The sequence below is a fragment of the Giraffa tippelskirchi genome, chromosome 12 (assembly GCF_054371585.1).
Source record: "Giraffa tippelskirchi isolate mGirTip1 chromosome 12, T2T-mGirTip1v1.2.pri, whole genome shotgun sequence".
Lineage (NCBI taxonomy): Eukaryota > Metazoa > Chordata > Mammalia > Artiodactyla > Giraffidae > Giraffa > Giraffa tippelskirchi.
Genome location: NC_137286.1, coordinates 25409015 through 25428725, shown reverse-complemented (window position 1 = coordinate 25428725; position 19711 = coordinate 25409015). Strand labels below are relative to the sequence as shown.

General features: G+C 38.9%; 1 protein-coding gene across 5 annotated transcripts in view; it reads left to right on the top strand.

Moving 5' to 3' along the window:
- The window catches only part of AKAP6 (A-kinase anchoring protein 6), a 571209-nt gene that overhangs the window by 323854 nt on the left and 227644 nt on the right, over nucleotides 1-19711 (top strand). For all 5 annotated transcript variants that reach the window (XM_081547988.1, XM_081547989.1, XM_081547987.1 and 2 more), the window contains one exon: nucleotides 3209-3331. In XM_081547988.1, the coding sequence (XP_081404114.1) occupies nucleotides 3209-3331 (123 nt within the window). The remainder of the gene's footprint in view (nucleotides 1-3208; nucleotides 3332-19711) is intronic.

Here is a 19711-nt window from a genome sequence, read left to right as displayed (position 1 = left end):
GTTCATCCATGTTGCTGCAAATGACAATATGTCATACTTCTTGTGGCCGAGTAGCATTCCATTATATATATATATACACCACTTCTCGTTTATCCATTCATCTGTCAATTGGTACTTAGGTTGGTTCCATGTCTTGGCTATTGTAAATAGTGCTGCTATGAACATTGGGGTGCATGCATCTTTTCAAATTAGAATTTTCTTTTTTTCATGGATATATGCCTGGGAGTGGGATTGCTGGATCATATGGTAGCTCTATTTTTAGTTTTTAAAGGGAACCTCAGCACTGTTTTCCATAGTGGCTGTACCTGTTTACCCACCAACAGTGTAGGAGGATGAATAATGGGTATTTTTAACCTGTCATGAGTGTAGCTGTTTGCAAGACTCAACCTTATATTTCCCTTGCAAATATCATCTTCAAATGTATGTTAACCAACTGAGGGCTTTAGCAAATTATTTTACACAAACTTGTAAGTATACATTTTCATATACTTTCACTTTGCTTCTTAGCCTTTAAAAAGATTCATGTATTAGAAAGTTTCAAAGTAAGATTCTTTAAAAGCATCTCATTAAGGAACATTCAAAATGTAAATGATTTGATTCCTCCAGCAGATGATTTGAAAGTGGGAAGTGCGCTGTTACTGGTGATAACAGGCTAATGGCTGTTCCATTTTCTCCAAGTTGGATGACCAAGGTTTCTTCTGCAGGTGGAATCCTGGCTTGGCTCCAGTTATCAGACTCTCAGAACATGTATCAAATATGAGTATAGCAAGGAACACACCCGTAAGGAGTTGGTTAAGGGAGTGGCCCAGGAACACTGGTGCCTGTGGACTGGGTCACCCTCAGTGTGCCCCTGGGGTGCCTGGCAGGGAGGCAGAGAAAGATAATGGAAGAAGGGGCAAAAAGGAACAATAAGGAAACTGGTGGTAGAAAATGACAAGAGAGAGAGATGGAATAGATGAGATACAGGAATTTTAATAAGGAAAACTAAAATGTGGCCTTTCAAAAGCTTGTAATTCAGTCTGTAGCAGCGAGGTGAGCGTGTGTAAAATATGCTTTTTGTATAGTGCAGCATTGAATTGTGTCCATGAAGAAAATCTGATTTTTATAGTCATCTTTGACTCTCCAGGTAAAATGCGTAAACTCAGAGTATTAGAGAAACAGGCAGGTCAAATACTAAGAACAGAAACAAACTTAGGTACAGACAGAATTCTGATACAGGCAGAATACGTTTCACAAAAAAGTTCAGGTCCATGTCTCAACTCTGTTGATTGTTTAACTTTTTCAACTGATTGAAATTACCAGAATTCAGTAAGCCAGTGCCTAGACATGCTTTATGTTCTGCTGAAATTTTTACTTCAGTGATATTTATCTGTTTGTTCCCAGTAATGTCCAGCAGTGTCCTTCACACAAAGCAGCTGCTTAATAAATATTTGTTAAAAGAATGAATAAGGGACTTCCCTGGTGGTCCAGCGATTAAGAATCCTCCTGCCAGTGTAGGGGACACATGTTCAGTTCCTAGTCCAGGAAGATCCCACATGCCGTGGAGCAACTAAGCCCATGCTTCGCAGCTACTGAGCCTGCACTCTAAAGCCCATGCTCTGCAACAAGAGAAGCCACTGCGATGAGAAATTCATGCCCCACAACTAGAGAGTAGCCCCTTCTGGCCACAACTAGAGAAAGCCTATGCAGCAGCAATGAAGACTCAGCACAGACAGAAATAAATACATAAAAGTTTAAAAAGAATGAATGAAAGACCATATCTATTTTACTAGGATTTGATTTATATTACAAAATAAGTAAAATTTTTCATTTTTTTCCTCATTTTCTCATGTTGTTACTTATGTCAGCCTCATTTTCCTTCATTCACACCATGAAGACTCTAGCAGAGCTTCTGAAGATGAACATCAAATATTCATTTTTCTGCATCCAAATGTAAATTCTCCTGCACGTTGCATAGCTCAGTGTATAGCGTGGAGCCTATTTGTTTTCTCTAAGAATATCCTCTCATGATATGAGAATAGATCTGTCCACTTCACAGAACACTGCTTGACACACCACACAGAAACAGGCTGAGAGAGGTGGAGAAATAGCAGGTGACAAAAGTCTCAGAAATCAGATGGACTTTAGTATCACTTGCCTTCATAATTTCTGTTTATATTCTTATGGCTACACATAAGTAGGAGGGAAGGTGGAAAGCTAAAATTCCCCCTGATAAGGAGGAGTGCTTAGATTTTTATTACAAGTTAACTCACCAGTTAAGTATTAAAATGTTAATCAAAGATAATCAAAAGGTAACTCTGAAGACAGGTTAAGTTCAATAGAGAACTAGCATCCCAAACCATCTCAAAGAGTTCAAATACAGAAGCCTGTCCTTCCTCCTTTCAACCTCCAGGTGGTGCTGTTTACCCAGCCATGGCAAGCCGGTGGCCAGCCCCATTTCCTTCCCTTAAGATTCAGAGCTGGGCTTCCATTTTTTCAAAATGTTTTCCGTTTCCACAGATGTGTTCTTTTAAATGGCCAATAAATTTTTATAACCACTATTTGAAAATTTGCAAGATTATTGTGAATTGTGCTTCTTAGCCAAGAATTTTTTTTTTTTTTATGTCCAGGACACACCCAAAGTTAGGCGTTTACATTTGTTCCTTGGTCCTGTACCTTTTTTAGTTTCTTAGAACCCAGACTCAATCACAGACATTTGAGCTGTCAGTAGAACTCATCTAAGTCCCTTTAAACACTTATGTGATTTAAAAATAGATTTCTCGTTCGGTTAAGGCACCTCAACTCCTTGGGCTTCTAAGTAAAGAACACATCTTTACTTTATCCCCCAAAGCCGGGTTCCTAGCAGACTTGACCTGATTTTTTGGTGAGAGGGCTCTTGTCAGACACCCAGAAATGTTTTGATGATTTGAGGTCGCCTTTCCAATGACACCCTGCGGTCCAATCTAAATTCCTAAAAAAAAAAAAAAAAAAAAAAAAGGCAAAATCTTTTCTAGGGAAAAACATTGGGGTGTCATGAACAGTCTCTTTCCATTTTAATAGATTTCAGTGGCAGGAATGGTGGGAATTTTGTTGTATAGTGTGGACCTAGGATGGGACTGCAATGGTATCAGTTTTACCATCGATGAGGTATGGAATTTTTAAGATTGGCTTTAAAAAGTAACCTATTAACATGCTTTTCTTGTTCTTTTCCCCCCTTTTCTGTCACAAGGGGTTTGTAAACAAACTGGATGAATTTATTCAGTGGTTAAACGAAGCCATGGAAACCACTGAAAATTGGACACCTCCTAAAGCAGAGACGGATAGCCTAAAACTGTACCTGGAGACACACTTGGTAAGCAAGACTGTGTTGCTCTTGATGTTAGTTAGGAAAGGATTTTAATGTGGTTCTTGTTTGTTTATGGAGAATGTCGATTTTACTTATCAGAAGTCATTATATGCTAATAAACCAAGTTTTAATGGGGTAAGTTACAGAAGCTGAACATTTACAGGCATTTCAAGTAATACTATGAAATCTAAATTCTCCATATTTCAAGCTATTTTTTTCAAAACTTTTCCCAGAAAGGTAAGTAATTATTTTTAAAAATATCTTAGAAAATTTTGCTAGACCCTTTCTCTCTAAAGTGATGACAGAAGTTTTTCTTCTTCTTAAAAAAATAAATGAAAGGTCATTTTGATGACCATTCTAAGCTTTCTAGAATTCTTGTAAAATTAATGAACCTCTCATTATCAAGAGGGTCTACTTTATCTGTTCTACACTGGGTTATTTTAATAAAATATTTAAAATGATGATCTCCATCATTTTTGCTGCTATGTGGGTTTTTCAGCATATAATTAATACAACTGTCATTACTCTTGTCCCTGTGCACAAGGAAAGCCATGGAGAGAAAGTGGAAAACACTTGGATGAATATGCTTCTGAATATGTTAGAAGCAAGAATTATAGACTGGGGGACATTTGATGAACCTCATGAGGTTTTTACTGAATGCTTCAAATGGCCGATATCAATTATGAAGGGGTGGAAACCAAGTAGTGGAGTGTGATAAAGCATGAAGAAAAAGCACGTTGTCAGAGGAAATGAAAATTCAAGCTTTCAGGATCTCATCTTTATTCCTTTCACCGATAGCATAAAATTGACAAAGGCAATGAACACGAATTCTTGGGTACCCAGCTGTGGGGCTGATTCTCTGCCCCTCTCACACACTCAGAATTTGGATTGAATAAACATTGTGTGGGAGTCCTGCATGTATGTGAGTTCACAGGGTTCCGGAACCGCTCCCTGTGATATTAAGTGCATGGAGGAGAGAGAGGAAGGAGAGAGAACGAACGAAGAGGGGAGAGAGAGCAGGGATATTTTAGTTCTTTAGTGTTTGTGTTTTGCAGTGCATTTTATATCATTGCAAGAAAAGCAGGAAAAACAGCCTCAAAATCCTATTGCAACATGTAAATATCCTGGTGGATGATTTTTTTAAAAACTCACAAAACTGTGTGGTAGAGGCTGAGTATATTGCTTCCAGTTTTAGAGACCTGTGTTGATGATGTGTAAAAATGCCACTGACCCTAACTACCTCTCTTGTACATGGGTTTTTAAATACTACCCTTAATATTCAAATCCCTGTTGAGTAGAGCCTTGATTTTTTTTAAAGAGGGCATTTCATAATAGCAAGATAAAGATATTCACTGCTTTATAATGTAAATTGTATTAATTAGGATGTCAACTTTTCACTGGCATTGTTCTGACAGAAATTCTAATCTGTGTTTAAACAGGAGTATATGAACTTTATTTCACATTAAATGTGCTGTCTTAATGTCTCTTGATTTAATATTTTATGGAAAACACAAACTTTGTTTTTGAGGTCCCAGAGGGCATGAGGACACAAAGGGCGCTTTAACTCTAGGTTATTTATTAAAAGCCAGGCAAGGAAAATATGAACCAAGGTCTCTCCTCTCTTTGGAAGTTGAATGACCTGACCTCTTTTTAAGCAATATGTACTCCTCTTCTCAAATCCATATTGCAGAATTATTCACTTAGCACCCCTGTGTTGGCCTCTGTCTCATTCTAGCCCAACACCACCCACTAGAACTTTCTGTGATGATGGAATATTCTATATTGCACACCCATTGTGGGAGCCACTAACCACACCTATCTACTGAGCACTTGAAATGTGGCTAGAGTAACTGAGGAAATGAATTGTTAATTCTAATGAATTTATATTTGAATTTAAATTGCCATATGTGGCCTGTGTCCTCTGGATTCTGGTCTTGTAAATTGCAGAACTCTTTACAGACCATAATGAATTGCAGTTATCCAGTACTGGCTTCATAATGACATTCCCACCTAAAATACAGAAACTGTTATCCTCTTTGCTACGGATTCTACCTTAGGTCCACAGCAAACAGCCCTTCTTAAAATGTCTATCTATCTCTTAAAGAATAACCTTGTTTCCACCTGATGATCAACACTTTTTTGAATGAATTTTCTCCACTACCATGTCTGTATTAGTTGCAAGAGGTAACATAGGAACATCTTCATTACCTCTGCTCTGCAAATAGTGAAGGACTTATAATCTCAGATTTGTTCACTATTGTTAAATCATAATCTTAGGAACTGAAATTAGGAATAATTTTTGTTTTAACAGTTACTAAAGACCTAGTGTATGTGGATTGCCATTGAGTGATGCTAAAAGAGTTATTGAGTCACTGTTTTACTGCATGCTGTGTTTGTTGATCTAGATACACCCTGTCCTTTAAACATCTTTCATGCAAACTCTGCATTACTCTGTCTGAGCACAGTGTCTATCTACATACCTCCCGAGCAATATTGTCATTTATATTTTTTATTGTATTTTTTTACTATAATGCTGAGTTAACATTGTTATTCTTCTCAAAAGTAGGTGGAAAAAAAATCTACCTTTCCATAAAGAAAGTGTACAACTAAGCCTAGAGATTTATATTTCTTAGTTCACCCTGTATAAGTCTTTGCTGCTTCTTAATGAGTAGACAAGAGGTATTTGCAAGAGTATCTAGTATGTGGAGTTAGCTACATGATGAACATCTCTATAATTTAATGTTAAACCAAAGGATGTGAAAGCCTCTGGGTCCCATGTCTTCCCTGATTTAATAATGTGATAGAATAGTTGGCACCCTACAACGTTTATTATAAAGAAAAGCAAATAAACAATAATAAAAGTTGTGCATTTATATTTTGGTACTTAATTCAATTATTTTCCATGACAGTAACCAAGGGTTTTTACCAACACAAATCAATTAAAGCTTCACAATACCTTTATGAGAGATATGAAGGAGCTTTATTTTAACTGTAAGAAATACTGTGAAATTGCGATGATACATCAATGATTTTCCATGATAATTAATCATCTGCTTGCAACCTGGCTGCTCCTTCAAAAATACAATTCATGTCTTTTTAGAAAATGACATTTTCAGGAAAATGTCACTCTGGAAAGGTATTTTGCAAATATTGAGCACATTGGATGACCCTCTTTAAAACCTACTTTTACAGTAGCACTGTATACATGTGTTCTTGAATGGATTTCCTTCTTCTTCACCTCTGTCCACTTTTTTAAATAGCTTCATTGAGGTATAACTTTGACATACTAAATTGCATATATTCAAACAATTTTACAAGTTTTGACAAATTGACAAATGCATACGCCCATGAAACTATCACCACAATCAAGACAGGCAACATATCTATCACCTCCAAAAGCTTTCTCATTCCCCTTCGTAATTGCTCCCTCCCTGCCCTCTCAGACTTTTCTTCATCTCTAAGTAGTCATGAGCCTTCTGTCACTGTTAGTTTAGTTTGTACTTTCTAGAATTTTGCATAAGTGCAATCAGGCTATATGTTCTCTCTCTCTCTCTTCTTTTTTCCTTTTTTGGTCTGGTTCCTTTCACTCAGCTTACTTATTTTGATTTTGTATGTTTCAATTGTTCATTTTTATTGCTGAATAGTATTCCTTTGTGTAGATATGATACAATTTGTTTATCCATTCACCTGATGGTAGACACTTGGGTCATTTCCCTCACCACCATTTTTATTGTCTAAAGAAGCAAAAGTCACCCAAAACTACATTTAAGTAGAAGCATCATAAATAGTTTTTCCCTTAGAAAGGATTTTTGTTATCTTTAGTTAGACTGCAGAAAAGCAAAGCAGGAGAGCAGGACAGTAATTTTTTCCTCAGAGATTACAGTCCATGTCCATTTGCTCCTGAAAAGAAAACTTTCATTTCCTAAATAGTGTTTATCCATGCCTAACTCACCAAATGGCACCACATCATATGCAATCAATTGCAGGAGAACAAAGCAGAAATTGGTTTTTGTTTTTTTAAACCTGTAGCCAGAGTATCCAGTAGGAGAAGGCAAAGTCAAACTGACACCAGATATCTGTACAGTAATTAGGAAAAAGAGTCAAGCCCAAAGGCCTGGCTTAACCTTGAGAGATAAATTTGCACAGGCAGCGCCATGTCAGGTTAGGCAAACATTAACCAACCACATGGAAATAGCCTTGGAAAACCAACATTCTTAATTCAGTTTGATAAATGAGAAAACATGGCGGGAGGAATGATGATGATGAGTCCATATATATTAAGCACCTATAAGTGCCAGGCAGTTATTTACATGTTAGGAATACATGACAAATGAGTTTCACATCTTTCTTCCAGCGATTTGTAATCTAACAGAGATGACCATAGATTAAATGTAGTCATCTATAGACCCATAAATGATGAATGTAATATAATTTTGAGCAGTAAACTTAATGTAAGATAAGCCAAGTACTATTTGGAGCATAGTTTTATTGTTCTTCCTCAGGGTAGGGACGGCTCAGAGACGTAATTTGACTTAGACCTCATAGGCCATATATGATTTCTTGGATAAAGAGGGGAGGAGAGGAAATGGGAGGAAATTTTATGGGCAAGTAAGGGAGGTGGGGTGAGCTATTTGGTGTGGCTGAGGCTAGGTTGTGTCTTGCAGGTTAGGGCTGGATGGTAAAAGAGATTGAATGTCCTTTGAGTGGATTGAACTTTTCTCTGTGGGCAATGGGGATTCATAGAAGGTTTGATTTTATTTTAAAGCAGGAGAATGACAAGAATCAACTGTAAATTCCATGGGGGAAGTCTCGGCTTGCCATGAATTAACTGGATAAGTCCATGGATTAAGTGAGAGAATAACAGTGGGCATAGTGGAAAATGAATTTGAGTATAGCATTTGAGGGTCTTCCCTGGTAACTCAGACGGTAAAGAATCTGCCTGCAATGCAGGAGACCTGGGTTTGATCCCTGGCTCAGGAAGATCCCCTGGAGGAGGGAATGGCTACCCACTCCAGTATTCTTGCCTGGAGAATTCTGTGGACAGAGAAGCCCGACAGGCTACAGTCCATGGGGTCGCAAAAAGTCGTACCATGACTGAGTGACTGACACACACACACACACGCAGCATTTGAAGGATGTGCTGGTACTGGCACTCTGGCATCAGATTTTTTAAATATGGTTTTTTTTGTTTGCTTTTTTTTGAGTAACTAATACATGGATAGAAGAACACAATTCTAAAAGTAAATAAAGGAAGGGAGTAAAAAGGCATGCCTCCCATCTATGTCCACCCCTGCACCCCCCAGCTACCACCTTTACCGGTTCTCTTCCTGAGGTGACCATTATTCCTTGTTTCTTTGTATTCTTTCAGAGTTATTCCTGGTATTTGAAAACACATGCATATGTATAATTAACTTTGTTCTCTTAATTTATATTAGCAATAATTCAAAGTCAGTAAATATATAACTACTGCTTTCTTTTGAATGGCTGCACGGTGTTCCATTTATGAATATGCCATTGTTTATTGATGAAAGGGTAGGTTGTTTGCGGTCTTTTTCTATTATAAACGGTGCTTCAGTGAATATCCTTGGATACTCATTATCTTGCGTAGTATTGGCTTATCTTTAAAATAAATACCTTTCATGTGAAACTTCTGGGTCAAAGGTTATACATATTTAAATTTTTCATGTATTGTCAAATTGTCCTTGACAGAGATAGTGCCAGTTTATACTCAGCAATGCATGAGAAAGCCTATTTCTACACAGCTTTACTATTAGACCATGTTATCAGATCGGTTGATCTTTGTCCCTTTGATAAATGTCGTCTCGTTGTACTTTAGTTTTTATTTCTTGTAGTTAGGTGGTGTTGCGTACCGCTTTTTATTTTTAGAAGTCATTTCTATTTCTTTTCTGAGAACTGTATGCTCATATTCTTAATGTACTTTTCTGCTGGGTCATTGGCCTTTTGCTTTGGAATTTATGGGAGCTTTGTGTATATTAAGGAAATGAGTCCCTTGTTTTTGACGTGAATAGAAAATGCTTTTAAGAGAAACTATTTCGGGGGTTCTGTTCTAAAAGAACATGGATATCTCAGCAGTTTGAGGAATCCACGGTTAAGCAGGCCTGAAGGCCAGGCTGATAAGTATGTAAAAGGTCTCTAACCTTGGCAAAAGTGTGTTTGGATTCCAGTACTGAAAAGGCCAGTATGTGCTAGAGACTTTGCTTCCTTAGTCATGGATGGAACAAGCCTAAGATTAGGGAGGCTGTTGCTGAGTGAGAGGATTAAGAGAGGTCTGAGCAATGAGAGAAATGGAGAGGAAGTGGACAGGGTTAGGCAGGAGATGGATAAGAATAGAAGGGATAGATTAGAAAGGGGGTGAATTAGAAAGAGATGTCAGCAGAAAAAGATCTCTTCACTTTTTGATGCTGTTGTCTGGTCAGAAGTCTCATTACCAACATCTGGCTTGTCTTCTGTAGTCTCCCCTGATGCTACCAATGCCCTTGGGATTAGCACAGGAAGGCCTGCTGCCCCACAGCAGACAGAAATCTGACCAAGACTTCAATGTACTGAAGGGTCTGGAAATTGGCTGAAATCTTCTCTGTGTATGGGGCGGGATTGAAGCTCAAGGGCTATTCTAGGGGTTTGTGAAATCAGGGAATGTGAACATTACAAGAAGTATTCACATGGAAAAGAGGGGACATTACTAGAACTCAGCGATTACTGGGGGCATTTGCTGAAGGGGGAGGAAACTGTCTTTCATACAGCTGTTGTAATTATGGAACTCTAGTTACAGGAAAACATGAAGTTATACTCACTGGAAAAATTTAAACTGGATAAAGACCATGAAATTAAAAGTAGAAAGCCTTACACTTTCTGGATAACCAACATAAACAGGTTATTCTATATCTTTCTGGACTTCTTACATATAAGTGCATACATTTTAAAGATGTTTTGCTCATTGTGCATACTGTTCAGTGATTGCTTTTGTATCTTAATATATCTCAGACATCCTTCTGTCAGAACATGAAAATCTACTGCACATTTTAGCTGCTCCTTAGTATTTGACTGTGTGGATTTGCCACACTTTTCTTAACCATTCCCATAATTATGGCTATTTAAGCTGCCTCTGTGTTGATGCTTTGGCAAATAATACTTCAGTGAGCATTCAAGTTGTTGTAACACCAGTTGAGAGTTTCCTCCTTGTCCCATTGCTGTCTGTCTACAGCAGAGTCGCTGTCTACCTGAGTTGCTGCTATAGACAGACAGCAACAACAGCAGCAGCTCAGGGTCCCGTGTAATGAGAGTCTACCATGTTGTCGGAAAAGCTTTTGCTCCAGTTCCTAAAAAGTGAATAGGGCCATGTTTGTGTGTCTGTAGCTTTGAATTTGCATTTGTAGGGGTAGTTTTTAAAGCCCACTTTCCAGAACCTTGTTCATTTTAGAAGTGGTCTTGTAATTTGAAGTATCTTCTGCAAGGGGGCACAGACGCACCAAAACCCTGCAGACAGTACTTTTGTATTGGTGCAGAATGGTCTGAAAACTTTTCCTTATTCCCTATTGTATCATGACCCTAAGAACTTACAAAAGCAGACTGAATCAAACTAATAATGTGACTGGCTAACAGAATCTCAATACAGATGTTTTCATGCATTTACCATTTATATTTAGATCTTTATATCATTTTAAATTAAATCATATTTTTTATTTGTATCATAAGAAAAACATGATACTTCTCACAGAGTTTTTAGTCATGCCAGAAAATTTCCCAAAATACATTCAACTGTTTTTCTTTAGCTTGCCCTTCCATGTCCACCTGTGTTCCACTTTTCGTTGTTTGAAGTTAAGGGATGACAGGCTTTCCATTTCCCACTTGCTGGTGCCCACCTCTCCCTGCCTACCCTCCTCTGCTGAGATGATAGGCAGCTCTGGCCCAAAAAAGTTGAGCTTCACAAGACCAGCAGCTACCACATGCCTGTACTCTTCAGTTAATAGGAGACCGTCGACAGACTTCAAAAGCCTGAGCTGTGTGAGTTTGGCTGCCACCCCACTCAGCTTCACGGAGCAGGGCTGGTGGCTTTGTAGGAGCTTTGAAGTTCTATATGCTTGTCCCCCTTGATTCCTGTCAGTTTAAGGTTTAAGGTGAGTGGCTGAGTTTAGTAGGGAGCAGCATCACTTCTCTTTGAGGGATTTGAGGTACTCAACTCGGCAGCCTTGAGTTCTTTCCTTTGGTAGCTTGTGGAAGAAAGATCTGTCGGGGATTTATAGCGTGCAGGCATTTTGAGGTTGCTGCATGGGGACAGGAGGCTCATGTGAGAGTCCTGGACCACATCCTTTTGCTCATATAACTAATTCTGTGCATCTGGGAGACAAATAGTCTTGTCTTCCCTTTGAACTCTTCAAAGTACCTGGGGATGTACTTTTTGCCTGAGTCAGTTTAAGGACTCTTGTTCTCATCATTTTGAATATTGGTGTCACTTACACATTTTCCTGATTTATTACTTTATTCTTTTTCTTTCGGATGTGATGACTATTTTAATATAGAATGACAGAGAATAACTGGATTTATTGAGCACTTGCTGTTTAGGGTGGTGGTATGCTAAATGTTGAAAAAAAGTTTGGAGACTGCCTTGTACTATGAGGGTTTCCGCATGGACTGAAGGACTCTGTGTATGGAAAAGAGCCAGTGGGTGACCTAACTCACTTGAGCCAGGGTGCTGTCACCCACCGTCTGTCTCCCTGTGTAGACCTGTGTGCAGATCTTACTTATCTACTGTGTCACATGGAATTTTGGAATCTTGAAACAATTCACCTGGCATAAATGATATTAAGATAAAAGTTTTAGGCCTGAAACAGATCTTTAGCTAGAAAAATGCCTGTCATGTCTCCTGAAGGTGTTGTGAAGATCACATAAGCCTGTTGTTTGTGAAGATGCTTTGTTCATTTCGAGAGAGTCATGCACACCCTTTGGAGACCTGAGAACAGGTGTGAGTCGCTCAGGTGTCCCTAGAGAGGTTGAATTTCTCCCTAGCTTCCTTGCCTGAATGATTCGCCTGTGAGTTGAGAGATGGCTTGTGTCTTTTTGGTGTCTCCTCTGACACCCTGCCCTGTACATGCTTAATGAGTACTAAACAAATCTGCCAGATGAATAAATGAACATTTGTAAAAGCAGTGTTACAACCATTATAGCAGCAAATTATAACTAAGATTATAAACCATGAATGTCTGCGGGAATTCCCTGTACAATTTCCAAATCAAAATAGACCCTGGTTACAGACTTTCTGAATATTGTCTGGTATATTTGTGACAAGAAAAATGCCTATAGAGAGAAAAAGGAGAATATTTTTCTTCTACTTTCAGGATGTAATTCATCCCCTTTGGCAGAAAACACAAGGAAAATAAAAATATTAAGTCAGATATTAGAAAGGTTAAAAAAAAGTCCACAGGTTAACACTACCATTTCAAAAGATGAAGACTATATGACTAGACAGGATGTTAATGACTTGACATACAAAATTTATTAAATTTATTTCTAAAGCAGTTTGGTTCCCCCTCTCAAATGCATGAAGCATGTGGGAGTTGGAATAGATCTGCCCCAGGCTGCCAAACAAATTTTTAATGAAACTGGAGTCCTTCAGGGATTGTCCTAAATCCACATAATATTCTTAGGTCTTGGTGTTTGCACTGGGACCTGTATATTAGCAGATGTACGTGTGAATAATATACTTATATCCATCCATCACCTTAGTGACTCCACATCTGTAGAGGCTGCTGCACATCAATTATTCCACCGCAGGGGGTAGAGAGATATTTGGGCTAACACTGACCTCTTTTTTCAATTAGGGCCTCAGAAGCAGTATGTTCTAGAAGTCAAATGGTCCCTTTAGACAGAACCTCTGTGAATCCATTTGGCCTAATGTGGCTGTGCTGGGAAGTCAATAAGATTACCTGTGCCAGGTGTGGAGGCAGCATCCAGAAAAACATGAAAATTTTGTCACTAAGAGGCACCGTCAATATTCAGGTTCTCTCCAACTTCTCTAATCCTTGCATTAGATATTAGCAAGTCTATCAAAAATGAATGCCAGCCTTAGTAAAATATATTTACCTTCCTCAAAAAAATACAACTGTTTGAAAGAAGTTGTAATTTGTTTGAGGAGCTAAATTCACTTTCAAATTCTAGATGTTTTTATTATATGAGATTTCAGGGGCAAAAGGTTTCTTCAGAAAGAACAGTATTTTTGTCTTTATATCTTAATGCCCTTTTAAAAAAAAACAACACAGAACAAAATTTTTACAATGCTTATTTCTTTGTTCATAAACTTAGAACATCTTTCTCAAGAGTACATAGTGCTTTTCATTTTATGAAGCTTCTGATATTATATGTGGTGGTATGTTGCATATTGTCATAACTAATAAATCAGTGACAAATACAGCCACCTCATTTTGTTGGGGAGATATATAATTGTGGTGGTAGCTGACCATTTATTTAATTATGTGGTAAGTACCATATGATGAGAGGGTAAAGTTAAATTGATGATTTGGGCTATCTCAGCCAGGATACAGTTTACATGGCAATTACACCAGGATCATCTCAGTGTAATTGGCAAGTAATTTTGTAAGCGAAGGAACATGACAGCTCATTTACATGGTGTTCAATGAATAAAATTTGGGAACATTTATCAACCACTTCCAAGTGAAATGATTGCACCAGTATTTCCCAAAATGCTGTATAGGTGATTCGAAAGCATTGTGGAAGGTTTCTGGTGTGAATCTGCATTCGTTTGCTCCCTGAACATTTGTTAGGTGTGTGCTGTGTGCCAGGCACTGTCCTAGGCAGTGAGAATACAAAGACAAGTGAAAAGTTACATCTTTCTCTCATAGAACTCATGGTTGGGAAGCAGACCTGTCATCAGTAGTTACACAGCAGTGTAATAAGTGGAGGTCTGATCTCTGCACAGGTACTGTGGGTGCTGAGGAGGGGAAGCCAGGAGGGTGGAAGATGGTCAGGGAAAGCTTTCTAAAAAGGGTGACACCTGAGATGAATTATAAAGAACAAGTAGGACTGAGTTAGGGGAGGGGGAAAGGACCTTCCAGGCAGAGGTGCCTGCAAGAGCAGAATCTTAGATGAGCAAATGGCTGGTGTGAGCTGGAAATTTTAAGCAGTTCAGGCACATTTCAAGCCAGACCTGGTGCCCAAGAAGAAGACTTGATGGAGATCTCACAGGCCAGACCTTATCCTGCAACCTGGGGAAGCACTGGGAGATTTTAACAAGCATCTTTCTCAGAGTTGGACCACTCCATGTAATAAAATATTTGTATTGTGCTATTATGATATGCCAGGCTCTGTTATACAGATATCAGGACATCTCATTCTCACAGCAACCCCATAAGGCAAGCACTAACATGTCCTCATTTTACAGATGAAGAAACTGAGTGCACGGAGAGTGCCCAGGGCTATGGAGGGGCTGATGGAGGAGCCAGGATTTGAACCCAGGCCTGTGCAGCTGCAAAGCCCATGCTTGTCCCCAGCACCCACACCGTGTCACAGTCCCCTTGATATAATCAATTGTAACTCCTTGTTTTTAAGATGCACATTCCTCCACCTCCTATCTCTGCTTCTAGACTGTGAGCTCTGTGAGGCCAGGAAGTATATTTATCTTGCTCACAGCCACATCCCTCAAGCTTAAGATGATGCCTGCACCTTCACAGGCACACCACAAATAAAGAAAAAATGTAGTTTTTAGGGGGTCATGACTGGAGGCTGTTGAAGTCAGCCTGGCAAGGGATGACAATGTAGGCCTGAATTAGTCGATACAGAGTGGTGAGAATGGGAAATAAATTGGCAGAACTTGGTGATTGATTCGACATGTGGATTTTGTTGGCATATCCTCACAGTATTTCTGATCTCCAACTCCTACACTGGAGAGATGACTTGGCAAAACAATCTGAAGCAGAGGGAAGCTCATGCTGCTCTTCACAAAGCTCTCACATTCCTGAGAGGAAATGTTGTGGACTCAGGATGAGAAGTTAGAAGAAAGTTTCCTGGAGATAGTTAAAAATAGAATGAACACATCTGCCTGGAATGGTAGAGGGACAGAGCTGCCCTAGGGTAGATGAATGGTTAGACGGCCTTTGGGATTCTTCCCCCTTTGAAAATTTTCTAGTTTAGAATAAATAAAAATTTTCCTGAACCATCTGTCCTTAACTGTCTGGCTTAAAGATAAAATCAAAGTGTCCAAGAACTGGAAAATATTGAGTCCAAATACCAGGATTGTAGATAAGGAAACAGAAGCCCAGTAGGGTTAGATGACTTGTCCAAGGGCAGGCACACACCTGAGGCAAAATGAAGACCCAGACCACTGGTCTCTCAGTCCCCTACTCCCTGGATTCTTGGTGAGCAGCATCTGTGTTCCGTGCCCCCTGTGGCAGGCCTGTGCTGGGTGCTAGCCAAGAAGCAAAGAGAACCTGGCATCAGGACTTGAGGCGTGCAGACAGCCTCAACAAGAAGTGTCACTTGTCACCTAAAAATGCCGTGAAGTACCACCTACTGCGCAGAACATTTGGAAAACAGAGGCAATGCATTTGAAAGTCTATAATGGTTTTTCTTTAGCCCCACTTATTGCCAGACCTCTTCAGTGCTTTCCAGTCATTGCCACTAATTCTCACAACAACTTGAAGTTAGATAATATTACATTTTATGTTTCAGAAAGCTGAAGTCCCCAGAACTTGTTCCATAAGACCAGACTAAGTTCACTCCAAGTCCTAACTGCACAGTCTGTGTTAACATTAGTTGCATTTCCCTACTGTCTTCTTTTTCTACACACTGGGTCTGTCCATTGTATCATAGATACAATTTTGAACTTTCATTTTTTTTGGAAGGCAGCTGTGCTCACAACTATACCACCAACGCTCTTTCATCTTTTGACTTGTAATGTGTTCTGTTTTTCATGTCAATTCATAGTCTTCATTTTAATGGCTGTGTAGTGTCTTATCAAATTTTTAGGAGGTTCTTAAATAAATATTTACTCATAAAAATCTTTCAATTTTTGGCACATATGGCATTTGGGAGGTATATATTATATTTTGAGGATCATATGACCATCCTTTATCGATGACATTGGGACAAGCAGGAGAGAAACTGCCAGGCTCTCCACAGGGGAGATCATGGCTTTCTTTCCCACCAAGAGCCCTTCGGGGGAAGCAGGATGGTGCTTGGCACAGCTGAGAATAGAGCCCGGGTAGAGATGGCCTGAGACAGGTAGCAGGTGACTTTTCAAGCCCCTGCTTCTCTGACTGAACACACATTCTTCCTCCTGTCCTTGTGAAAAAGCAAGTTTTCATTTTCTTAGGGTAGTAAAAATCTTTTGTGTGAAGAAAAAGTGTCATCAGGTGTCTTATTCATCAGCATATATACCATCTCTTTAAAATGACAGTGGGAGTAAAAGTTCATCAGTTCAATATGTCTTTCACATTTGGAGACTCCTGACTAATAAAACTCTGGAATTTATCATCAGAACAGCCAAAGAACTAAATTCTGGCACATGCTATTCTCACGCACTGAGAAAAATTTAAAAAGACAGAAGACTGTCTCCCTTCTTCCATTCATTTAGAAGAAAAAGCATACCTTTTTTTAATTAAAAAAAATACGAGCATGCAGAAACATCTGGCCTCTATTACCATAGCAGCCTCCAGCCTTGGTCTCCTTGTCCGCCCTTTTAAAATCAACTCTGCATAACAGCTAGAAAGATGTTTCTAGAACACAGAATTCTACCAGTCACTCTCTCATGTTGTCAACATCTTCTTCTACTTCTCCTTCTGTGGCTCTTAGAGTTAAATATCACGTGTAGCCACAGCTCCCATCTCCCCTTCTTCCACCTTGTCTTAGCCACACTAAGCTGCTTCTGCCTCCCGGCTTCCTGCTGCAAGACAGGGTGTCTCCAGCCCCACATGGAAATCTGGTCCTTTCTCCACAAGCTCTCCACTGGGCTCTGCAGAACCTGGCTCCCAGTTGAGCTCCCTCAGTACCTATCCAGCACTGTCATACTCATATGGAATATAGCCCACAGTCTTGTTTTTATTTGGCCAGCACGGTACTTTAAAAAAGCTAAATCTCATTGAACATGGCATATCACTGTTCAGTTGAAGGCCCTGCCACTCTCTGTTATACATTAAGCCCTGATTACATATTTATTCTTTACTGGGTCATATACAGCTATGTGCTTTTGATCTCTTTTACCCAACAAACTATATGTTGCATGTGTATTGTATACTGTTAACTTTTGTATCTATAGGTCTGATAGAGACTATTCAATAAGTAACTATTGAGTTAGCATGTGCTTTATTAAAAAAAAAAACAACCTAAAATTATGTCAGGAAAGATGCAGTAACTCTTTTTGGCCCCTCTGTTCGCAAACATAAAATTCATGGACCTCAATGGACCTGGCCTACATTAACAATATTCCATGGGGACAGCAGAAAGTCTGTGTTCATGATATGATTCTGCTAAAACAGACATTTTGGATCTTGAAGCCTCTGAATGTGTTTATGGTCTTTCCCACTATTTCGTATACCAGGAGATTCATATCAATTCTTATCATCCCTCATGAATAACATTCTTCACATTTGTCATAGTTTTGTGTATCAAGGCATACATTTCCATGATTTCATTTCATATCCTTGTGACCTCCATATTCCCATCAAACTGAGATCTGCAGAAATTTGGATGGGATAGTATGGATAAAGATGTACTACTTTATCTACTTGGTAAGGTGTGATCATGATCAAAGTACCGTCATTGTGCCTTACCTGAACTTCGATCCTGACAAGGAGTAAGGCACCCATATATATACATGCTGGTGAGACTGGAGGTTGAACTAAGGGGAATACCCACTGGTCAACCTCTGATGTATTATCTTTTTGATAATCTGGTCCTTTGTCTCAGCCACTGTATTTTTCATGTCCTTAGTTATTCTCTTCTGGATGTTCAGTTCTATGCTGCTTTAAAACACTAAAAAAAGATGTAGTATCTTGTAAGCCCAAGATTACTCATAGTTATGGAATTTCACATCATCGTCAGTGATGTAGATCTGTGGTACCTGCCTATGGCCATGTTGTTGCCATAAATTAAACCTCCAGAGAATGCCCTGCATTTTCAGGGAGTGCTATGGATGCTGCAGAGGGACCATATGTCATAAGGCATTGCTGAGGAAACATGTTAGTAGCATAGGAATGGAAATGTGTCCAAGTGTCAAGTGTAATAACAACAACAAAAAAAGTCTTTTGCTTAAGCTTCCTTCCCTAGGGAAGAGGTGGGCACAGAATCAGGTGAGTTTATTACAGAATTCTTTAGCAGCCAGAAATTTCATTGACAATTTTTTTCATGTGCTGGCTTGTCTGCCTTCTCAGAGGCCCATTGTACATTCCTTACTTGATGTTATTAATCATTAATGGATGCACCTGAAAATCAAGCAATATCATTTGGGTTGTAGTTACATTAAGTGGTTCTTTTCTGTAGCATAAAGCTTGTCAGCTTATCCTTTTTTTAGTAATGAACACCTCAGTTTTTTCAATGTCCTAATCAAATCCTTCCACATCATCTTGAGGCAGAACCAGATCCAACTACTTCTATTCTGTACTATTGGCCTCAATTATGTCAAATTATGCAACCTACTCACAGGTCCTAAGGTTCTCTTTTGTTGAGACATAGTCTGATGCATGCCTTCAGAAGCTCATGATTACCAACATTCAACACTTGTCTGTTTTAGGTAAACAGAATCAAAGAGAGCACTGGGCTAAATTTACAGTTATGAGGAAATCATTTATAGAATAGATTTCTTCCCAAGTGTTGGCACTCTTGGGCTGATCTCAAGTATTTTTCTTTTCTATGTCCCTTCTCCCTGAAACACACAAACGCACCTCAATCTACACGGCATTGCTTCAGAGCTGAGGATCTCCACTTGGTGGCAGAAAGTAAAAAACACCCATTTTTTGGCTATAAAATCACAATAATTTAATTTTTAATAACTATTATATTGACCAGAAGCATCAGGCTTCTAATACATTGCCATACTTAATTTTATTCAACCAAATACCTTTAGTTGAAAGAGGACAATACAAGAAATAGTGAACAAGCCTCAGGGAAATCTAATTTTCTTTCTGTCATATGGTGCTGCAATTTTACTGTTTCTTATGCTTCTAGTAAGATGAAATGATTCATCATTTTGGAGTCATTTTTTTAAAATCAAAATTCTTATCTTTATACTCCAAGTTCTGATTATGTCCCTACCTCCTTCATTTTCAGCTTATTTCTTCTAAGCTTTAAAAGACCCCTTTTTTTCCAGTAAGAAAAAGACTCACCCTGAACCTCCAAGATGATTCAGGTTCCTTTTGATGT